We start from the raw sequence: 17,063 nt of genomic DNA on the forward strand, positions 1-17,063 counted from the left end.
TGAATTGAGTTTGTATGATTTTAAACAACATTAATATTATTTAGAACTACAACCTTGCTCAGACTTGGCCCTTCAGTTTGTTATGTTATGTTTTTCTGCCAGTTAACAGTAAAATTCAAGTTGCCAGTATACATTAGTGTAAAGAACGCAGGGTACCACAGACTGCATTTAACAGTTACATGACAGGTTGGATACAGTTCTTGTTCCAGCACAAGACAGATAGTCTTGAGGTGGTTGCACATGTTACTCTTCATTTTGCCATTTCTTTAGTTATTACTCTAGGATCAGGATGTTATCCTAGTCATCATGCCCATATTACAGTATTAAATGCAATTTACGCAAGATGCTTCCTTCTGACCTTCATAGAGCCCAGGCCTTATTATTGAGATCAGCCGGATCTAATCTACTACTTACGACTCAATTAGTCTGCCTGACATCCAGGCTCTAAGAGACATCAAACATCCGAGTATTTCACAAAAAATCTGGAGCAGAAAAAAAGAATTAACTGAAGGAGAAAAAAAAACCTGAGCATTTGCGTCACATGTTTTTAGAGGAAATACAGATTTGTTTTTTACCTTTGATTCTCTAAGCATGAAGAAAAAAGAATCAGGAGAGGGTAAAGATTTTGTAAGTCTGGAAGATGATGGACAAGTAAGTGGAAAAAGGGGTACATAAGGGGATAATGACAGAGCAGACGGAACAAACAGGGGAAAGGTGAGACAAAAGAAAAGGAGACAGTGTCAGCTTTGAAGGAAGGACAGAGGAAAAGAGACCAAACGAACACAGCAACAGGAAACCTTGCCCTGAAAGGCAATGGCCAGGACACAGGTTAAAACAAGACCACAACTCTTGTATCTCAACCTGTGGACAGTTTAAGGGATTATTTCAAACATTATAAAATTGCTTCTCCCTTTTTTGTTAATTTATAAAATAAAAGCATATATAAGAGGTTGGGTTAGAAACATGGAATTATAAAAATTTTAAAACGGGAAAGAAAACACTAGAAAATTACACTCTAGCCCGCTAAAACACCAAGGCTCATATTGATTGGCAAGCATTGATAATCGTGGTTTTTTTTTGCTTTAATAGTAAGCTTTGGTTTGCAAAATGCATCATAATGTTAGTTTAGTGAAGTGAGGTACTGTTTGACTGGCAGGTATCCAAAACTTTATGTAAAGATGCTAAATAGATTTTGTGAAGCTGAGAAGACATGGCATAGTAAAATGAAATTCAACATCAATTTAAAATCACCCTTTGTTTGCCTTGCACTGTGTGTTGATTAAAAAGTGTCATTTAAAGATCACTTTATCATATGCAAATAGTGACAGTAAGATCTGCAAACTACGTAGGAGTTTGGTTTCCAACCCTATGAATAAAAATAAATGTACATTATTTCGCTTTGTGTTATAAAACAAGAACAGCGGCATGTAAAAACTCAGGTGATGGGGGCTGACACCATTCCTCTTAGATATGAAATTACACGGTTTGGCTATGACATAAACTAAAGTCTGTGTTCCAATCATGCAAGCGAACACGCTTGTAGAAAACCAATGTAAGTAGTGCAGTTTTTCTATTACCACTTTTGATTGAGACAAAACTTTTGACATTATAATGACAAGTTGGAGCCAAAAACATCCTCTACTTCATCTTCAACAGTTGACATCTCTGAAACCCAAGGTTGATCTCATTCTCCAATTGTATAAATGCATATTGTAGAATATATGATTATAAGTTACAGTAGGTATCACATGGAAATAGGCACCCTTAATGAGAAACACAACAGCCATTCTCTGCACATAACCATCACACTAATTAATAGGTCCACTTTTTATCATTGATTTCATTCATGTTCAACTTTCACATGCTGTTAGGTGTCATAGAAATCCAAAATAACTTGGCAACAGCTGCATAAAACTGCAGATATTGATGTTCTTTCGTCAGACCTCTGATTGATCAAACTCTGGGGGGAGACATCATACAAGGTAGAAGCGAAGAGTTTGACTATGCTCTGAGTGTTCCTGTTTGTGTGAAGTGAGATGTGAAAAAGCTTTGATAATAAACAGAGCAGAAAGCGAGATGCACACATGCTTACATAATTCAAGAGCACATTGTATAGAAGGAAGTAGGGCTGAAACATGAGATTACCTTTTTCCTACCTTACCATAGAGTGAAGACAGTGTCATCTGATGGAGGTAAAACAAAGAGAGGACAAAGCTGCAGCTACCTCTCAAAATGACCATAAAAGTCACTCTTTAGACAGCTAACATGTTTCACGTTTTTGTATGTTTAAATAAGAGAAATATGTGGTGCATTTAAGGAACCATTAAATTCTTTACAACGTAATTTGTTTTTTATCTTGCATTTACAACTGTATTTAGAAGTACAAAACACAAGGATGTGACAACTCTTGACTTTTTTTTTTAGCTTTTATATCACACGGGAATTCTGCTAAATGTGTAGGCAACACAGTAGCCGGGCACATAATATAGAGTATTTCTTTCAGTTAGAGTAATCTCCAGTTCAGCCCTATGCTCCCACAACAATGCAGGCTCCAACACAACACAATGCTGCTATTATTAAGACACAAGCAAAGCTCTGCCGCTTTCTAGTCATTTCCTGACGTCTGGGAACACAGCAAGAGGTAGCCAGGTTGGGAAAGTTTGAAAGATTAAAAGGTTAAATCTGTGGTGACAAAGCAAGGATTAGAAGTACCAAAAATCAACTAAAATCCCCTGGAAATTATGTTGTTATTCTAGCACGTTGCGATAACCTAGTACCTAAACTCTCCCTAACAAGTATCCTTCCAGCTGCCAGGCATCCTGCCAACAACAGACATGAAAAAGGTCTGCAGAGTCTGCAGCCTGTTATTATCCTGCGAAGACAGATCATAGCATGTCAGAAAATCCTAAACGCAGGTCACAGACAGACATAATGAGACAAAAAAATTACAAAAGAACTGAGAGGTTTGTCTGTGGATGCACGAATGTAAAGTGTGATTATGGAAACCAGGTAAAGGGTTCACAAAACCTAATCCAAGTCACATTTGAACACTTTTCAAAACCCTTAGAATTCTGCTACAACACTTGTCTAACCATTCACATCTGCAGTATATTACTGTACTTTGTTGACAGTCATTTTTGCAACAGACACTTTCAGTGTTTTTCAAAAAACAGATCCTAAACAAACCCTAAATTCAGACAGCTATTTCTGGCAAGAATACAGTTAGCAGTGCTTGTCATGAGAATTTTCTTAGAGTTTGTCACTATTTAAACCTTGACATTATATTAGTGTTCTCACCCTCTCTTGTGACTTGTGCTGTCGCTTTGTTAGTTTGCTTCATTTGTGTGACCACAACCGTCTACATCCGGTAAATACAACCAACTCCACAGAAATCTTCTCTTTAACTACTGTCTCACTGCCCACTCTGTGTGTCGTGATGCTAGCTTCATATGTATACCCCTCAGAGTTTGTGGCTGACAACTTCCACACAGACTACACTAACCATCATGGTCTAAACTATACTTTATTTGAAGGTAGTTAAGTTAGTTTTTCTGTTTAACACGCGCAGGGAAAAAAATCATTTAAATTAAACAATGTCCCTTTAAAAGTTTCAAGAATATAATTTAAAAAATATACATTACAGGGCCACAAAGGTGGAGGTGTGGTGCGTTTGCTAAGCAAAGAAAATTTGATTATGTATTTCTGTTTGTTAGTGGGGTTTCTAATTTCCTCCAACAAGTCAAGTCAATTTTTAGCACTCAAATTCACTAAACACATTTGTTTCAATGGACTTTACTAGGTGAAATGAAAACTCTTGTGCGTTTTATTTTTTTTCCCTGTAGGACTATTACAACCGTGTGCATTCAGAAAAAGTACAACTGCTGAAAGATATAACAATATTTCTCTGTATGCCTACAACATAATAATGTATCAGAATAAAGATTGTAGTAGGTGAGAATTTCTGCTCTCTGCTCTCCTTCTACTGAACTTCTCTGTCTCCATGTGGGTTCTCCGCATTCACCGTGGCCTGGATTTTATTTTATTTTTTGTCCTCAGACTGTGGGAGATTTTCAAATATAATGTTTTTTATAATGTACCTTTTAAATGCTGACAACTTATCAGTGAATATGACATCAAATATGTTGTAATGTAAAGATGTGCAAATAATGTAATAAGTGGCACTTAGTGATTAGTGAGCACTTCATGAATGAGTCATGCTTACTCGTGATTTGTCTCAGCTTTGTTGTGAATTGCAGGGCGCATGATAATATTTAAGATGTGTGATGCTCATTGTGTGTGTGTGTGTGTGTGTATGAGTGGTGGGGGCAGCGCAGGATAATTGAATCCTTCAGTAAGTCTGATCGGCTGTGAATCATCTGCAGCCATCAGAGTTCGTGGAAGACTAATTCAGAAGTTATAAATTTTTCCACATTGCGACTCATGAGGAGCCAACTAAGTTTCAGCGTTAGCAATTACACAACACTAATTTCTGTGTGTGTAGTAATAGCACTGAACCTGTGTGACATTCTGCATATTTTATGATTTGTGTGACAATGTGTTCCTGCTTTCACTTCAACTTAAATGTGTTTGTGTTTTGTCTTAACACACATTGAGGAACAAACACATTAAGACCCAGCATTGGTACATAAAACATATGACAAATGGACATTATAGGTAAACATCTGAATGCAAAACAGAAAAGAAGAAAATAGTATTGATTTGATGCTAACTGTAGTGGGTAAACTCAATGTCTTTAATTGTTATTAATTCTAAAGAATGATGATTCACACAAAAGGATGTTTCACAGGATGTGTGTGAATACCTATATCAGCCTCTATTACTACTACTACTACTACTATTATTAAATCTGCTACTTTACGATTGATAAAGTCTATCTACCTTTATAAATAACGAGGCGTTGAAAAAAGAAAAAAAGAAAAAAAATAATGGGCAGAATGTATAAGACAACAACCACAAAGACTGATTTACCTTTTAAATCATATATAACTGAAGGAACCTATCAAGACAACTAAAAAGTGTTTTGTTATTGCTTTTTGTATGTCTGTAAATATAAGAAAAGACAATAGCATTTGTTCATCTGATTTCAGCTACACAGTAAATATGGTCAATACCTACATATGAGCCTTGTTTATATACACCTCAACACTGTAAATATAATAATATAAAAACAAACAAACAAACAAAAAAAGAAAATAGTTGCACTCAAGCCAGAGAAATAATGGCTTCAACCTCTCTGCACCTCATCTCCCCATAATTGTAAGTGCTATCTCAATTGTTCATCACATCCTTTAGTTTTCTTCGCCAAAAACTGGCAAAAGTAAAAAGTAAAAAAGGCATTTGTTGCCATGTCCTTTGGGTTTTTGTTCTCACACTGACGCTGAAGTGAACCTGAGGCTGAAGAGTAAGCTTAATGGAGACAGAATCACTTACAGCAGCTTTAACCTTTAATTATGAGAGTTACAGTGATGACAGAGTCATCTCCTATACAGTTTATAAAAACGAGTGCAAAAGAAAAAAACAACACTAACAACAACAACAAAAATATTAAAATCATAACTTTCTAAAACGTGACAGAAAAAAATGTCTCCTGCGTATTGACCTCTTGCTCACTTACATACGTACACACACGTAGAGACAAACATCCATTCATGAATTACAGAACCTACAACCACACACATGTTTGATGATCCCTTTCTTAACTATAATCAACGTTCTTCAACAACCAGAGCAGGGGGTGCATTTGGGGTAAACACATGCAAATGTGCACATGGTCTTTAATTATTGCTGCTTTGGAAAATAACAAACAGACACACAGACATATGTGCACTCTCTGTCTGGCACTTTCTTGGAATGCCAACAGAAGGCCAATGTTCCAGTTCTAACAGTAGGGGAAAAATCTGAAGAGTTATGACATGGTGTTTTTTACGGCAGCCAAATGCTACACAATTCACTCTGAACATACACAAAGGTGTAAAGGGAGAGCAGAGAAGGCCTCTAATGTCACCATGACAATCTTTGTTGTTTTTTTCTGCCTGGATTTGTCTCTTCCATCTCTCCTTGTCACTCCTTTTTTCCCCTCTACTCCTGTCTGCCTGCCAAGTTATCTCCCATGGCTCCTCTCTTCCTCTCTTTTCCCCTCTCCTTCTACTATAGCCTTCTTTTTTTTTACTCCCTTCCCCCGGAGGGCCGTTGTGGGTCAGACCTCTCTTGTGGTCTCATCAGTGAATTTCTTAGAATCCCTGAGGGAAGCGGAAGAGCTTGCATTGATAACATCTCGGTTAAACACACGGGACAATAAAGAGCTTTCTATTTGTTTAAGACAACATACAAACATTTGTTTTAATTTATTTTGCACAAAAGAATGTTAGTGAAGAGATCAAGAATGCAGTTTCTCAACTCCAAGAATTAGTCAAGACAAGCGAACAGTTTTTCCCCTCAGTGTTTTGGGGGAAAACTTTTGAATTATGCTTATCAAGTGTCATTATATTTTCTAGTACAAGAAGTCTTTAATTGCTATTTAATTACATGTGTACAGCATGGTTATGCCTAATAGCTATGGTAAAGTTTTAACAAAAATGTTTTAAATATATGTATCTATAGTAGTCTGATATGGTTCTGACCTGAAAACAGTGACACCGTGTTGTTTTGTTTATCTTAGAGAAAGTACTCTTGCAAAGGGTCTTAAATGTGGCATATAAAATGTTTTTGAGCAGTAGATTATGAGTAGTACTTTTTATATGCAGGGTTGCTAGCTAGTAATAAATGCCTCTGTGCCTGCACAACAAATGTTTATTCTCAAGCTGTTTAAGAATTTTGACACAATACTTAAGTGGACACCTGAGCATAAGCACAGAAGTGGAGTGTTAATAACTCGAATCAAAGGAAAAGAGTTGGCGCTGTATGTTTGTAGGAGGGGCAATATGACATACATGAAGATTTAATCTGTCATACAAAATTAGTTCAGGATCAATTTTTGAAGAATAAAACTGACAGCAATATATCTGCAAGAAGCAGAGATGTTTGGATGGCTGGAGTAGTTTTATTTATTTTATTTTATTTTATTTTTGCTTTTCAATAATTCATGCTAGGGCTTCATACACAGTCAAGTACACATTCAGGCAGGCAGAACAGAACTTCTCTTGTCCGTACCACCATGAGCAAAATAGTGAAGTGACGAGAGCACCAAAATAACCAACTCTAAGAAACCAAGGAAGTCTTTGGGAGATTAAAAACATTTCTAAAATTCATGAGAAACACCAGTAGGTATTTTCAGGCCAAATAATTATGAGGAACTACACCTACATTTTAAATCACAGTCCACCTTCTGTTTGCAACTGAACTGTTTTTACTGGAAATTACTTTCCTGTCTTTTGTGCTTGTATGACTCAATGTTCAGCTGATGTGAAAGGCTTAATTGACCATTGGAGCAAAACAGCCCTAATGAAAAAATGTTTACCCATTTTTGTGAAATATATAGTAAAAGATGTTGACTCAGTTTAAGCTTCATTATCTAATGCTGCTTGCCACAGCAAAACTCTGCATACGTGACTTGACACAACTATTTTATGGTGGATGCAATTGATTATAGAAAACCTCACATTAATCTAGACCTGCAATCTGCTCTACATGGGCATACAGTGTGTCCTGTTTGGTTTGTAGGGCGAGCAACTGTTGGTTAAGAGCCTAACACAGGGAGACATTAGCACACAGCTGGAGCTGATCCACCAGCCCAAAACTACTGGCTGTAAAGCCACCACCATACCTAATGTCACGTGGCTGCACAAGAAAACCATGAAATATTAAAGACAAACAGCCAATCACTCTCTTTCCACCTAGACTTCATACTAACTTACTTGCAAACCAAATAAACTAAACACACACATACATGCCTCTATAGAGCAGTAAGGACACATACATTAAACATAAAACTTTTTCAGCAATATCAGCAATTATTTGAACAAATGACCTTACCAAACACACATACAGCATGCTAGATAAACTGCCTATCAGAATACAGGACATTTGTGCAACATTTGTAAGCATCTGAATACCTAGATTATTAATGGCTGTACTAAAAATACATAGTGAATATTAATTTATTTCATTTACGTATACTGTGTGTTTAAAAAAACATTTAGATAAATAATCAAAGCAAGGTGAGACAGACATTTCATCTTTCTTAGAATACAAAATTGTGTAAAGGACAGTTTACATAAGCTAAGAAAATGAGACTCAACTATGCACTTAACTCGATAATTTAAAAAAAGACAGAATGATATATCTATATTTGTGATTTAAAGAACAATAGTGTTCAAAGTGTAAAGAAGAAATTGATTGATTGACTAATTTGAATATTTATTTTAAGTTAAAACACTAATACAAAGATTCTGTACCGAGATTTCCATATACATATAATGTTTGCTCAGTCTGTTGTATTTACTTTAAAAAAAAAGGTTCTATGTATTTTTTCAGAGAATGTATTTTGGTCAGAGGGATGTGTGTCTGTTTCAATATACGCAGGTTCAGAGGGGAGCGGAAAGCCCTTTAAATTTACCACGATAACATTTTATTCTTTTTATTCTCATTATCGCAGCTAAGAAAGTAGTGGTGTTGTTGGTCTTTTGGAACAAAAAAAACAAACAAAAGTAAAAGCAATGACAGTAAACTCACCTACTGCTAATCTTGGACGTTCATCTACCGCAGCACGACAGCTCAGCAACAAGTTGGACTTCGCATAACGGTGTAAAAATGTATCGACAAACATGTAAAGTAACATAAAAACCACATCTGCGAAGTCGCTGGTGCCTCAAAGGAAAAGCAGCATGCTGGCAGCTTTCTCTCTCATAGTTTCTGTCAGCCTTGCTCCGTCCTTATAAAGGCGAAAAAATAAGGGGAGGGTTAGAGGAAAAAAAAGTTTCAGCTACGAAGTTGACGCAAAAGAAAAGTGGCAACTCCTCATTTCCGCCGTCAAAATAGTGGAGCAGTCATGCTCTGTAAAGCGAGAGGAATTTCAAAACGGCACTTCCTGTTTTGTTTTCACAATAAGAATGTAAAAATTTCCATTCTTGCGCTCAATTCATAAGAAACTCTTTTCCTTTAATAACATGAATCTAACTTCAAGCGCTTAGAACTTGATTAATACATTTCTTCACTAATACTTTAATACATGTTTTTAACGTGTTTTTAAACATGGTTATTGATGTTGCCAGTTTTATCGTGCCGGGAAGGTTGTTCCAGAGGAGGAGCGCACAGGTCCAGAATGCTGGCTCCCTCCATAATGTTACAGCGGGACATGGGTGAGCGCACTTCTTGTGTCTGAGCAATACAATTTACTGAAAACAAATTAAAGTATAGAGATGAATGCAGTAAAAACTTTATTTTGAGCTTCAGAAAGAATTTCACTTATTTTTCAATTTCATTCTTGCGCTTTAATCAAACGTTGTTTATCCAACTAATAAGAACATATTTTAAGGCCAAAAATTGAGTTATCAAGTTGTTGATTTTTTTCTCTACTTACTCCCAACTTATTTATTAAAAAAAAAAAACAAAGCCATTTTAGCTATTCTTTACAAATGTTCAAGTCAGTATCCCGAGTTAGTCCAGACGTCATCACACAATGAGATTAAAAGGCAAGTAAAGCAGTAACGGCGCTCTCTTGCAGGACAGCCAGTCTTTTCGTTTGCAAAACTTTTATCTCCAGCGTTGGTCATCCATCACTTATCATCTTCTGTCTAGACTGGAAGTCCAATTTTGAGAAATGTTTCCGTCTTGAAATACAACCTATATTTAGTCGGATCAGGCAGAGCATAGAAAACGCTTTTTTCTTAAATCTGGCTGCTGCCTTCAGTGGCCACAGCAGGGGGTCATCATCTTCAGTCTTACTGTGCTTCCTCACCTCCTTTACTGTTTCAACTCCACATCTTCATGTACTTGTGGTATAATTATCCCCAATAATAATGATCAATAATATACAATCGAATCTCACACTATAGTATATTTAATTGTGGTGTTCGTCCAATGAGAATCTGTTAAAACGTTACGTGCTTATGTACTCAATCAATGTATTCATTCTTGTTTCCACGCACTTATACTTCTCTCCTCTCCATTGCAGACATTCATCTTTCTGTGCTCTCTTCCAAATACTCCTTCTTCATTACAGATACATGTGTGTCGCCATCACGTACTCCTTCATGTTGAAATATCTGAACAGGAAGCGCTCGCTTAATTCTGCTGTCTGGCCACAGGTGTGTTAATAGAGCGCCAAAGAGCGTCCAGACATTACATATACTCTTCAAGTCTGTATCCTGTCTGTTAACGCTTCAACTGCTAATGATCTAACTTCTCATCCTGCATTTCTGACGTCACTTTCCTGCCATTGGAAATATAGCAAATACAGCTTAAATGTTTGTAGGGGTTAACTACTGTTATGAGATCATTACATTAGTGTAATGCACGTACTGATTTTTGAGATTTGCCCAGTTTAAGACAGCTGATTTAAACTGTTGCGCAGTGACATCTAGTGACAGACATGTTGACAGCACCGAGGGTAGTAGGTAGTAGCTCTTGTATTCTTTTCAACACACGATCTTAGATGAGTGAAGTGATTAAAAACACAACAACAACAACATATTATTGTAATTTATTGAGTGGATTACAGAAAATGTCACAGTGACACACATCTAAGACATAAGGATTACAGACTTGATATAATGCTTTCATTGGTCATTATCATGTTTACAAATGTGGTTAAAATCATAAAAGTTATCTGTAAAACATACAAAATTGAGTGATTTTGCATTTAGATTGCATTCATCATATGGCACTTATAAAACAAAAATAAAAGAGAGAAACATATAAACAGTTTAATGCCAATATGTTGATTTGACATGTACATACATTTCTGTTTACACTGCAGTAGGAAGAAACAATTGATGTGAGCAGAAGTGATGAATTTCTGGAGGCAGTGATGCAACCATGCTTGTATTTGCAAAGGATACTGATGCGGTTTTTTTTTTTTTTCAGATCACACATACAATGTACCGTTTTTCCCCTCACCGCCATATCAGCACAAGAAACAGAAATGATAGAAATGACTCTGATGTGCACTGAAGCAGACTGAAGGAGCTGAGAAAAGGTCGAAAAGTGATTGCATTAAAATGAGCCTTTGGCAAAAAAGAGTAATGACACCCAATACAATCAAAAGAGGTCAAGTTGCACCCCTATTCCCCCACCCCCTCATTTTATGATTAATGATAATGTTTAAAAGTGCAATAACAGAGGTATAAAGAACAGAAGGCACATATAAAACTGAAATGTACGGGTTTATGTGTTTAGAGTTACAATTGGTGTTAATTTCCAATATGGAATAGTAAGAACAAAGTCAAAGGTTAGGTGTTTGTATGTTGTGTATATTATACTCATTTAGCACTCTGCTTTATGAGCAGAGTGTATAAGCAAATACACTGTATAAGCAAATACAAACACTTAATAAAATCAGATAATGGTGATGAAGTAAACTCAGGTGTTTAAGGCAGTTTTTTTTTTTCTTAAATGAAATGCAAGAATTCAGAAAAGAACTCAAAGTGACAAGCACTCGTACAACATCGCCTCATCTTGCTGCTGGCTAACAATGGCTAAAAATACCAGGATGTGTTGCTTTGGGTGATTCATCCAACTCCTACCACAGTCCCTAGTGAGTGTCGAGAGGATGCTCTGACATTAGCAACCACAAGGTCTCTGAAGTGAGATGTACTCATCTGGGAGTGTGAGAATTCCCCTCCTCCTTCCAAACAATCTTTTGAAAAGAAACCCTTGCTTCTTTACAATGAATATACAGTAAACGATAAAAATAAGTCAAGTTTAAAGTTTTTAAAATTAATAGGAAATGCAAATTGTATGGACATTTTATGGTATTCAGACATGTCTGTAACTGTGCAGATGTTTGACAGCTGTGTACTGTCATCTTTGAATTTAAGTAACTTCACAGCACCAGGGATTTATTGGGAACATTTTCCCCTTACACTTTGTACCAAACAGGTTTATTTAGTGTCCTTTAACGCTACTCTATTCATCGGTATGTAAAAAATTAATATAGCTATTAAGCACAAGTTGAATGTCAAGTGGAAGGAGCTTAAGTACTTTACAATTAATGTCTATAAAAAACAGAGCCCTCCGTGCCTCACTGTAGAATGTCAATAGCTGGTTAACTGTGTCACTTCAAATGAGCAAGAATGACACATTGGTCGTGTTTGCCCCTTTTTCTAATGCTAACCGTGAAGTCGGTCCAGATGTGGTTGGAATTGGTTTTGAACCCAATTACATTCAAAGTCAATGCAAAGGCTTAGTGTGTGCAAATAAAGCCAGATTACCAAGGCTAACACAGTATATGCAGTCACCTTAAAGAGAATTACTCTTGAGTGGGAATAATTCAACTTCTGTGTGCTGACAGGTTGTTGTGTTAACTTTTCAAGGTCAACTAATGATGCTACACCAGAAATGAGGAAGGGATTAAAGTATGTACCTTTCCAGTTGTGCTCTGTAAATAGAGAATATAATTAAATTCTCAAATCCCCTCCAATAAAATGAACTAAGCTACAAAAGCCAAAGATATTTCCTGCAGGCCACTAATAGTACAGGGACAAACAACACAAGTCTTTGTCGGGATTGCACGCACACACATAGGGTGTGAACAAGTTTTTGTTGTTGCCTTCATTGTGAACACTCTGATAATGTACATGTTTTTAGGAATACATTTTAGATTTTGGCAGAATTTAAGAACTGCTACAGTACATTTGGCTACAAAGGAATTTAAAAAACAGCACTGCAACGGGCAAAACACAATTTCAAGCATTTTATCTCAGTTCACCAAACTGCAGAATTTTAATGCTGCTTTCTTAAATTAAATGGGCAAATAGCGTTAAGCAAAACATTTTTTTCTTTTTCTGTATATCAAAATTTTGGATTGTACAATAATGTTATTCCACTAGACCAAATGCATTTCCTGTGATGGATGAGATTTGGAATCAATCTAAAACCTCTTACTTAAGACTCTAAAGTGAGTTTTTCATAGTTTTTGTAATTAATGTTTTGGAAGGAATGATGTAATAATGTGGAGGGATGGAAAATGACTACTTCCTGTTTCCTTACTGGCTTTGCAGCCATTGCACTCTCAAGTCTTCCACCTCTTTGCCGTACCAATCATGGAGTTTGGAGAAGCAGCCAGTGCCAGGAGAGACAGGGCTTTCCAAAGAAGCTCCTCTTCTTCTTGGTGGCACTGGTGGAGCCCTAACCCCATCAGCTGCATAACGTTTTACACCGTTGTTCCCAGAGTCTGCACTTCCTTCCCAGGCTGCACAGGAAGATGCTCCATCCAGTGCACCGTTAACCAAGGCTGGAGGTTTACTCCAGGTGACCCCATTCTCTTTGGAGCTTCCAGAGTTCAGCTGCACCTCATCCTGGGACATCTTCTGAGCTGAGGAATGGCTTGGAACTGAAGGGACTCCGAATGCTGATGTGGAAGATAAAGAGGATGAAGATGATGAAGAAGATGAGGATACTCCAGATTTTGATCGTGCCATGTGGTTTCTTCTTGACAGCTTGGGCCTCCCAGGTACATTTCCATTTCCTGTAGCCTCCTGAATCTCCTCCAACTGCCTCTCCAGCTCCTTCACTACCAGCCTCATGTAGTCAAAACTGGCCCTAGATAATGCTTTGACCCAGGACTCCATGGCTGCCTGAGTTTCGGCAGCCATTTTATACACCCGTGCTTTAGGGCAGTCAAACTTGATAGCAAAGGCAAACTCCTCTGCTGACTCACACAGTTCCACCGTGCACCCTTCGAGTACTATCACACCAATGGGTTCCCTGCTGTCACGCTCCTCAAAGTAGAAAAGCATGTTACCTTTTAGGACAAACCAACGCCGGTGGTAAGCTGTGTTGCGCTCACCCTTTTTGAACAGGAAGCCTGTTTTGTCTGGAGGCGAGTCACAGGTGGCATAGTGAGCCACGCTGCGTTCATTTAGCTTCATCTTCTTTTCTCCTTCTGAGGTTTCTTTGTTTACCTGTCACATAGAAAAGTAAGCCTGTTAATTAGTGTGCTACTTTACTTAAGTTAGTAGTAGGCTACAATCAGAAAATCCCAAAAACCGTTCACGACATTGCTTTTAGTCGGATATGTCAGAACTACAGCCTCCAATAGATTTTATTCAGTTGCAGTTGCTTTAACTGCTAGCATGTACTTAGATTTCATATATTACATTTTACATTTTCAACAAAATATGTATGGGGAGAAACATGCAAATTGTTGATGATGTTTCCAATCCACATTCTAGTGAGTTTGTGTCGTCATTTTGACAATGTTACAAAAATGTGGTTTACACAATACACTGCTCAAAAAAATAAAGGGAACACTTAAACAACACAATGTAACTCCAAGTCAATCACACTTTTGTGAAATCAAACTGTCCACTTAGAAAGCAACACTGATTGACAATCAATTTCACATGCTGTTGTGCAAATGGAATAGACAACAGCTGCAAATTATAGGCAATTGGCAAGAGACCCACAATACAGGAGTGGTTCTGCAGGTGGTGACCACAGACCACTTCTCAGTTGAGGAGGCCGTGGGAGGGCAACAACCCAGCAGCAGGATCGCTACCTCCACCTTTGTGCAAGGAGGAACAGGAGGAGCACTGCCAGAGCCCTGCAAATTGAATGTGTCTGCTCAAACAGTCAGAAATAGACTCCATGAGGGTGGTATGAGGGCCCGACGTCCACAGGTGGGAGTTGTGCTTACAGCCCAACACCGTGCAGGATGTTTGGCATTTGCCAGAGAACACCAACATGGGCAAATCGCCACTGGCGCCCTGTGCTCTTCACAGATGTAAGCAGGTTCAACATCCTCCAGCATGACCGGTTTGGCAGTGGGTCAGTAATGGTGTTGGGTGGCATTTCTTTGGAGGGCCGCACAGCCCTCCATGTGCTCGCCAGAGGTAGCCTGACTGCCATTAGGTACTGGGATGAGATCCTCAGACCCCTTGTGAGACCATATGCTGGTGCGGTTGGCCCTGGGTTCCTCCTAATGCAAGACAATGCTAGACCTCATGTGGCTGGAGTGTGTCAGCAGTTCCTGCAACATGAAGGCATTGATGTTATGGACTGGCCCGCCCGTTCCCCTGACCTGAATCCAATTGAGCACGTCTGGGACATCATGTCTCGCTCCATCCACCAACGCCAAGTTGCACCACAGACTGTCCAGGAGTTGGTGGATGCTTTAGTCCAGGTCTGGGAGGAGATCCCTCAGGAGAACATCCGTTGCCTCATCAGGAGCATGCAAAGGCGTTGTAGGGAGGTCATACAGGCAGGCAGAGGCCACACACACTACTGCCTCATTTTGACTTGTTTAAAGAACATTACATCAAAGTTGGATCAGCCTGTAGTGTGTTTTTCCACTTTAATTTTGAGTATAACTCCAAATCCAGACCTCCATGGGTTGATACATTTGATTTTCATTGATAATTTTTGTGTGATTTTTGAGCAGTGTATAATGTAAACATCAAAAACCACTGTATATTGACATAATAGTAAAAATGGGGCATAGGGGCAAAATGACTGTCAGTTTTAGAAAAAATGGGTCAAAATAGTATAAAAAAAACCCAAAAAAACTCGAGAGCAGTTGTGTCCTTAAGGTAAAATGAAAGTGACAGCAGCACAGAAAGGACTCACATTTTCATTTTAACTAGGTTACGATGTCACCGCATTGCCCCGACAATACATCAGCTCTGTTGAAAATATTCTGACAAGTCTACTGACATACTTTTTAACAGGGAAAACAATTAGCTACACCGTGAGCTCAATAGTCACAGGTCTTGCTAGAAAATGAGGACTTAAAGTAAACAATCTCGTATCCAAGCCATTTATTTACAAGCACGTATGTTAATTCAGGTTGGACCTTCTGTTGACACTAAAGTTTTCTTTACTCATTCCACAAGGTAACCCACACTTTTACCGTGTATCTGCACTTACGGGTTTATCTCATGTCCACTTGTCCTTCACTTCACATCTGGTGTTTAGAAGTCAGCATGTCACCATCGTTCCTTTTCTCACTGTCTCTTCACACCACCGCTGCCAAAAACCAAAGCATGGATGTTTAAAATATGAGTGGAAACGGTGGTGTGTTAGTTAGACACGAGTCACCGTTGATCCCCCCGCCCCCCACTTCTGACAGTTTACGGTGTTTGTGATTCAGCATCCGCCTGTCTGTTTGGTCACAAGCGTTTGACACATCAGCATTTCGTGTTAATGTATTTTACACTACAATGTTCCAATACATAACAATTTCGTTGAAAACACACAAAAATGTGACAACACGACGGCTATCTGCTCTCTCAGCAAAAAAAAAAACACTTTATTGTATACTATTGCAGGAAAAACGTCCGCGTTTTGAATCCAAACGATAACACACACCGATTTAAACAAACTAAACGTAACGGCAGTGAATTTACCGCCGTAAACGTAAGTGTCACAACAAATTACCTACCATTCAAGACGTCTCATTGCCAGTTGCTTATCCATTTAATTCCTGTATTTTTTCCTCTAATTCTCCTCCTCCCCTCTTCCTTTGTTCCTTGTCATGTGACCTGTGGGAGCGCATATGTGGTTCAGCGTGCATCTCGATTGGGCGGGAACCAGCTTCACATTGTCGAGCAATTTTGGCCGATCCTTCGGGTGGGTCGGTACAATAAAACAAGCGCACTCTTACCTTGACTTTGGAATGGTAGCAGTGCAGTAGTGATGGGATGACCGACTCTTTTTTATTGATTCGAATCTTTGCCTCTCGAACAGTAAAATGAACGAGTCCTGAACGAATCTTGAACGAATAATTTAATTCGTTTTACAGCAGGTGGCGCTTTAGCCCTATTGTGGGCGTTGTAAAGAAGGCTGCGGTCCTCCGACAATAAATACTGAAGGCAACATGGTTTGCTTCCGCTGACAAAGTCACACAAAGTACACAAAATGCCATAAGTAATTAAAACCATGTGAAA

The 17,063-nt window shown here is 38.3% G+C and overlaps 2 protein-coding genes and 1 long non-coding RNA gene across 8 annotated transcripts in view; 1 reads left to right on the plus strand and 2 right to left on the minus strand.

The window, feature by feature from the left end:
- LOC103397715 (SH2B adapter protein 3-like) overlaps positions 1–8,880 on the minus strand; it is a 42,245-nt gene extending 33,365 nt beyond the window's left edge. Inside the window, exon 1 of one of the 5 annotated variants that reach the window (XM_017042917.2) lies at positions 8,696–8,878. The gene's annotated coding sequence lies outside the window, so the exon portion shown is untranslated. Of the gene's footprint in view, positions 1–8,691 lie in introns of all 5 variants that reach the window. The other 4 variants (XM_017042916.2, XM_025053464.1, XM_025053465.1 and 1 more) reach the window with 4 other exon arrangements.
- Positions 8,881–9,102: 222 nt separating this feature from the next.
- LOC112486512 (uncharacterized) lies at positions 9,103–11,181 on the plus strand. The gene is made up of 3 exons (XR_003048967.1): positions 9,103–9,317; positions 10,181–10,265; positions 11,044–11,181. It is a non-coding gene; the product is annotated as an uncharacterized LOC112486512 (long non-coding RNA).
- Positions 11,005–16,780, minus strand: pheta1 (PH domain containing endocytic trafficking adaptor 1). Of its 2 annotated transcripts, XM_017042929.2 has the most exons (3): positions 16,559–16,774; positions 16,045–16,143; positions 11,005–14,081 (listed from the first exon to the last, which is right to left on the minus strand). In XM_017042929.2, the coding sequence occupies exon 3, from the start codon at positions 14,046–14,048 to the stop codon at positions 13,164–13,166; it is 885 nt and encodes a 294-aa protein (XP_016898418.1). In that variant the 5' UTR covers positions 14,049–14,081; positions 16,045–16,143; positions 16,559–16,774; the 3' UTR covers positions 11,005–13,163. The 2 variants fall into 2 exon arrangements, with proteins under 2 accessions (XP_016898418.1, XP_024909235.1); XM_025053467.1 differs by lacking the exon at positions 16,045–16,143 and having other exon boundaries at positions 16,559–16,780.
- Positions 16,781–17,063: the final 283 nt, after the last annotated feature.

The sequence above is a fragment of the Cynoglossus semilaevis genome, chromosome Z, assembly GCF_000523025.1.
Source record: "Cynoglossus semilaevis isolate Cse_v1.0 chromosome Z, Cse_v1.0, whole genome shotgun sequence".
NCBI lineage: Eukaryota > Metazoa > Chordata > Actinopteri > Pleuronectiformes > Cynoglossidae > Cynoglossus > Cynoglossus semilaevis.